The 6,439-nt window shown below is 37.6% G+C and overlaps 2 protein-coding genes across 2 annotated transcripts in view; both read right to left on the reverse strand.

The window, feature by feature from the left end:
• Positions 1 to 6,439, reverse strand: part of LOC104915027 (FRAS1-related extracellular matrix protein 1-like) — a 197,618-nt gene that overhangs the window by 44,368 nt on the left and 146,811 nt on the right. The gene's annotated exons all lie outside the window — the stretch shown is intronic.
• Positions 3,307 to 6,040, reverse strand: LOC104915024 (FRAS1-related extracellular matrix protein 1-like). The gene is made up of 5 exons (XM_010725668.3): positions 5,724 to 6,040; positions 4,982 to 5,029; positions 4,544 to 4,726; positions 4,152 to 4,277; positions 3,307 to 3,446 (listed from the first exon to the last, which is right to left on the reverse strand). The coding sequence occupies exons 1-5, from the start codon at positions 6,036 to 6,038 to the stop codon at positions 3,327 to 3,329; spliced, it is 792 nt and encodes a 263-aa protein (XP_010723970.2). The 5' UTR covers positions 6,039 to 6,040; the 3' UTR covers positions 3,307 to 3,326.

A 6,439-nucleotide genomic window follows, 5' to 3' on the forward strand; every position in this document is an offset into this window, starting at 1 on the left:
ATAAAAAAAAAATCAACAAGCAAAACCAAAACAAATCACACCTCTGATTCCTATGCTAAGTCAGTCCGCTTGCAAATTATTCCTTTGTGCTTCAAAAGCTATATGCAAAACACTTAGCATGAAGACTCCTGATTTTACATTAAATTAAGCAGCACACTTTAAGCAGCTTTGTACCACTCTGATAAATGAACTTCTGCAAAAGCACACTCAACTAGTTGTGGAGATCTTCACAGGATGGGAGGACACCTGATATGAACTGCTTCAGTAAATTCACATCCCAAACTGACAGTGAAGGAAGGGGGAAGTGACTGAAAATCTCTGCTCTCATTAACCCAGGCTTTTGTCTGACTGCCTGGGGAGTAATCCTGGTGCCTTGAAATAGCTGCCTAGTGTTGCTTCTGACACCTCTTGGTATTCAAAACATTCAGATGAGATTGATAGACATGATGTAGAGTTTACAGCAGCCATACATTTCTGGAGTGGCTTTTGAAAGTCAGACAAAACACCCTCAGCCTTTAAAATGACTTTAGATATCTGAGTCATCAGTACTAATGTAAGTTAAATCAACTTTAAGTTAAAGTTGGAGGACTAAGCACAGTGTTAGGAGAGTAGAACAACAGGGTCCATCCTGCTTTGCATCATACAGTGCTGAGTTGTCATGAAGGATCTAACCATTGTGGTAGTATGATTCTTCCTGTAATTTCCAAGGGCTGAAGCCATATGTTGCTGATCTACAGAGAACAAAAGAACAGCTCTTTCCTTAATAAGCTGTTTGTAAAGGATCAAAAATTGGATCATACTTAGATTCTCAATAAATATTTAACTTCAGGAAGATGAAGGCATGATTTGACTAATAGGGCAGAACAAGCAACAGTGGATACTGTCTTTCCAGTGAAGAGTCCCCTCAGTGATGGCAGCAGTGAAACTGTCTCCTATCAGTGAGTCCTGCTGCCTGTGGAAACAGTGTTCCTACGGTATAAACAAGAACTGCAGCATAAATGACTGAAATGGCTACTACTGAATCAGGCTGCTTTGTGATCACTGAGCCATAATATCTCTCAGATGCTTCTCTTCACATTGCCAAGAGTCCCTTCATCCATAAGAAACAAATCTATAGAAATGAATTTGCTTTTCTCTCCAGTGTATTGCAGGAGGTTTTAAAATGGTGTAAGGTTTTCAGAGCAGTGAGCTGAGTTGTTTTCAGTTTCACTATCACCATGGCACACAGCAGCTTGAGTCAAGACAAGCACATCTTTCTGTTGTCTTTTACCTTTGCATATGGAAACCAAAGGCTGGTATGCCACTTGTAACAAAGGGACGCAATGCATGTCAAAGTTCAGTGATGGAAAATACAGCAAAAGAAGCCCAACAGGTTTGCATAAGCCCATGTGCATACAGTTACATCCAGACAGTAATTGTGACCACAATAAATCAGTAGCATTGCTTTCACTGAATAGTTTGGTCTCAAGTCCATCAACTTGGGATGAGAGTGTTTTCTCTAAAAGAACAAATGGCTGATTGATTAGTTGCAGACTGTTATAGCTTTAACAGTGTGCTTTTCTCCTGTTTTATATACTATCAAATTTAGCAACAAAACTGAATAAGAATTGAAAATAACATCTTTTTTGTTTAAATAAGAATTATTCATTTTCAGTGAAAAGTAGCTGATATTCTGACTGTTCTTTTTTTTGTTATTTTTTGATTCAGTATCTAATGTTTGTATGATATACTAAAAACAGAGGAATGGCAACCATGCTGATTTCATTTTCTTGTTGGAAAACACCAGTCATTTAAATGTCAACAGTGGAAGTATTAAGAATATTAATTACAGAAATACCAGAACTGGTAGGGGTGGATGATGGGGGTTCAGGGAGAAGAGCAAAAGCACAAAATAAGTATTAAGTTATCTTCTAGCAACACTTCTAAGTGTGTGCCTGGGGTCGTACTTTTGTAAATCAATTCCAGGTGGAGGTCAGGAGTATTTCATTTACCATGATAAAACTTCCCCAGTCTGTGGTAATCTGACATTAATTAAATTGTCACTGCCCTAGGATTCATTTGCTTGGGGATTGTGATATGCCTTGACTCTTTGTGTGGCTTTTTCACGCTGTGACTAACTTACTGTTACTCAGTTTAACTTCCGTATTACACACTGTAGCCTTCAGCACAAAGTTATCTCCTACAAACAGTATGTGTCCTGAGGAACACACTCTTTTAGGAAATGGAAACGCCTCCCAGGGATTAATATGATTAATTCACTGTGAATTCCCCAGGAAGCAACTGAATGTTGAATCTTTCAGAAAAAAAAATTAGAACATTCACAACTGACAACTTTACTTGGATAAATTGAATCGTTAGGTAAAATAATCAACAATGTGAAATGTGTGTTGAGTTTCCATGAAAAGTATCTTCCATCACCTACAAGGTCAAGTTTCCATTTGCCCACTACCAAAACAGAATAAGCTAATGTAACTGTCTAGAATGAATCAAGGTTTGTTATGCCTGCTGGTCCATGTTTCATATTCCCTGCATGCTCTTTAGCTGCTTACTGAATATATTCTGTTTCTTTCATGTCCAACTTATCTGTGTTTCAATTTTCATTTCACAGAGCAATGGAAATGGACTATCAAACTCTCTTGTTTTGTTCAATCTGGGGCTCAGTATTCAGCACAAGATACAGAACATACATAATCTCAGGGTAAGTTCAGCGTTGCCATGGCTAGCATTTCTTTCAGTCCTAAACTCTGAAATCCAAAGCCACAAAGCAAGCCTCCAAAGATCAAGACTAACTAAATGGTGGATTTTATATTTGCCTCCTTCTTCGAGATAACTATTATTATAATTAATCAGTTTTCATTTATCCTTAGAAATCAGAAATTTTCTGTAAGATTGGATGTTAAGATTTTTGAGTAGTTACAGATTCTGAGGAGCTGCATCTTGAGAGGACTATTATGAGGAACACAAGAGCTGGCAAACTCTGCTGTCATTTTAATTTACTGAAGGGAGAGCAAAGGAAGTATTGAATCAGAGAAGGCTGAAGAACTGAATTTTTGCTGTATTTTTCTTCTTCCAAACTAAGCCACACATCTCCCAGTGGGAAACAGCCATGAATTAATGTAGTGAATAAAGTAGGATAACAAAGCAAAATGTAGTGAGACTAATAATATTTCTGTTTTCCACAGAGCCATAATCCTAGGGCTTGTTCAATCATTTTGGTGCTGTGAAGCATAATAGAAGTGGGACTTAGCCAAATCACTACCACCTTAGGAACAGCAACCATTTCAGGGAAACAACCAGTGCACAACAAACATGTTTGAAAAAGTCTCTTACTGTTCTCTGCAGGCCTGAGCAGCAGTATCCCAGCTGACCTTTTGATTCACTACCAGGAAATAGCAGCAGCCATCATGATGACGCCATCCAGAAGGACATTTTTTCATACTTGCCTCCTAAAATGAAAGATGAAAAGGAAAAACAATTCTTGCTCATAGTAGTCAGCTCTACACATTAATAATCAAGCTGGAGGCTGGAAGTGCTGCTTATGGCCTCTGCAGAATCCAACTGAACATGGACATTGACAAATCCCAGCAGAGCTAAAACATCATTTAAAAGATGTAAAGAACTACATGCCTACTGGAGGATCCTACTATTTGTAATCAGTAGTCTAAAACCAACATAAAATCTCAGATCCAGAAATCTTCTCAAGAGTGTAAATTAGTTTGGATAATATTTCTGGCTTCTGTGGTCTGTGTAGGGAATGCAGTGTAGCATGGTTCAGTATGAGACTGTAAGTGGTGAGTGAGGATGCATGTTTATAGAATGCCTAAGATATCCAGTTTTATTAAATCACACCAATTATGTCAAGACTTCATTCACTGGTTCTCTCATACTTATTCCCAGAAGTATCAGTATGTTTGTGCTCACATTGCTTGTCCAGAAGCACCTATGGGTGACAGATGAAAAGTAATCCTAGCAATAAAGCTCTCATCTTGTCTCTGAGAATCATCTCTTCTGGTGACAGCAGATGTGACTCTGGACAATTCTTTTATCTCCCGTGCAAATCAATTATTGTTACAGGGTGATTCGTAACTTCAGAGTCTTGCTTACTGTAGATTCCATATTCTGATTTAGATGCGTACTCATGACATTTTTACCTTGCTTTGGGAACTCCAAAATTTCCATTCTATCCCATCACACTGAAATAACTTTTGAGTGCTTTCTTCATAATGCATGAGCCCCTTCAGATCTGATGTACAGGCCCTTGAAAAGGAGTGAATGTCCTAGAAAAAGGAATGGCATCTGAACATTCAAAAGAAAATACTTACATAAAACAAGCTCCATGAAACTGATGAGACAGCTCATTTTAAAACTTACTGACATGAAAACTCTTAAAGGACTGCACTGTTATTTGTCTGTGTATTGTTTAAACTTTGTTTTGGAACAGGAAGAGTCAGGCTTCAGATCTCAGAGGCATTAACTCATTTTGGGAAAGAGCATGACTGAAAACAGATGATAAAAATGTCTGTGAAAACAAAAGGTTTCATACCTGACGTCTTGAGCTTGGATCAGATGCCAGTTCTGCCTTATCAGCTTGTGGGATTTCTGTCTTCCTAGTGGAAACGGCATTTATCTGTGATTGTGCTTGGTTAATTACTGACACTTCAGCTTTCTTGTTTGCTTTAGCTGATGAGGTGCCATCCTCTGTTTTGAGTGATACCATCCCATGGTACTTGGTTTCACAGTATCAGACACAAGCAAAACAGGAGAGGTAAAAGAGAGAGTTAGCACTTACAAGCAATTTTTTCAATACTGCCTTCTTCTCCTGCCTGCGACCAATCCGCTCAAGCAATAATATAAATTGTTGTAAATCAAATTATACTAAGGAAAAAGAAAGATACATAGAAAAAGAAAGTACTGGTCTACATAAAGCCAGGAAATAACAGAATCAACAAATAAATCATAGCAATACTAATTATACTCTTACTTTGTAAACCACATCTGTTCCATTTCTAAATACAGATGAAGAATGAACCTGAAAAAAAGGTAGAATATAAGAATGAAAAGGGTGTATTTATACATAAAAGAAACAAACAAAAAAAACCCAACATGCAAGATTTACTGTGTAGTTTAGGTTACAAATCACATACAGCGTATCTTGGGTTTAGTTCTGAAAATCAATAGCTTCTGAAAATAGCACATATTAAATGTGTGCTATAATCCAGATTAACTTTTAAGATAATAGTATCTGAATGTGAACTAAACCAGCTAGTTAAATCAACTTTGCTTGAACAGGAAAACTCGATGGGCAGTAACTATACCCTGCTTAAGATAACAATATTTTCATCTTTACAACTTCAAGACCAGATTTACATTGGCTTGACTCTAGTGATTCCAGTGAAACTTTGTGTCTTTCTTTAGCTGACCTATAACTTATACAAGATCAGAACCTACATAATTACTGGTGTTGCTTGTTGCATGTTTCCTTGGCCAACTCTTTTTTCATTCCTCCCTCTTACATACATAGATCTTAAAAATCAGGAAACATTCCTATGCCCTTCCAGCCCTCCCCAAAGTATTTTAAATAATTCTACAGCTCTTACATCAGACTCAGAGCAAACTGGTTGTTTATAGTTATTGCACAGTCACTACAAAAACAGAACAAGTAAATGAAGACAGCAAATACCAATTAATTCATAAATCAGCTAAATCATACAGAAGTTTCTTACTATTCTGCCATTTCCAGTCACTCTCAGCCTGGCCCTTGACTGATTGGCCAACCTGTGCTCCTGCAGTATGTCACCTCTGTGTTCTCTCATCCTTTTGGAAGGATGTGGTGGGATCCCTTCCAAGTGAACACTGCCAGGCCTGGAAGGTGATGAGGAGCCTGAGGAAACTGCAAACAGTGTGGTTCTCCTCCAGAAGTCTTGCTTGCGTAGGCTGGAAGAATGTAAAGAACTACACTGACCTGAAAGGACAAAAAATGGCAGATGGTCAGTTCTAGCTGCATGAACAGATAACAGGTCACATTGACATGGCCACATGAACAGCTTGTCATTAAAAGCTAGAAGATTCTTTCACTTGATGTGGTTGGTTTTCTATTTGTTCAATCATCTTTTTTTATGGAATTTCTTTAATTAAAACTGTCTATGACTGCAACAATCTGTGTATGTACTGTGTCTATCTAACCACAGATCACAATCCCTACCAAACATCTGCTGAATATAGCAGTATCCAGGTAGAAATTAGGATTTGAAGTGTTGAGTTTTTGGGCAAGGATAGGTATCTTTAACTAAGGTTAGTGATATTCCCATTATGACTAGCCAATTTCCTATCCATAAACTCAGACACTGTTGTTCCTTCAATCTAGCTGAGTCAATGAATATCTTTACATTATGAGAAAAACTAAATCTGCATTTTTAAAAGGATTTTTTTTTTTTAAATC

This window comes from Meleagris gallopavo, chromosome Z, assembly GCF_000146605.3.
Source record: "Meleagris gallopavo isolate NT-WF06-2002-E0010 breed Aviagen turkey brand Nicholas breeding stock chromosome Z, Turkey_5.1, whole genome shotgun sequence".
Lineage (NCBI taxonomy): Eukaryota > Metazoa > Chordata > Aves > Galliformes > Phasianidae > Meleagris > Meleagris gallopavo.

Coding starts and splice junctions, on each gene's coding strand:
- LOC104915024 (XM_010725668.3), bottom strand. CDS start 6,038: ATGTGGCCATGTCAATGTGACCTGTTATCTGTTCATGCAGCTAGAACT. Junction 5,030..5,723: donor TGACTGGAAATGGCAGAATA/GTAAGAAACTTC, acceptor CCTTTTTTTCAG/GTTCATTCTTCATCTGTATT. Junction 3,447..4,151: donor TTTGGAGTTCCCAAAGCAAG/GTAAAAATGTCA, acceptor CTTTCATTTTAG/GAGGCAAGTATGAAAAAATG.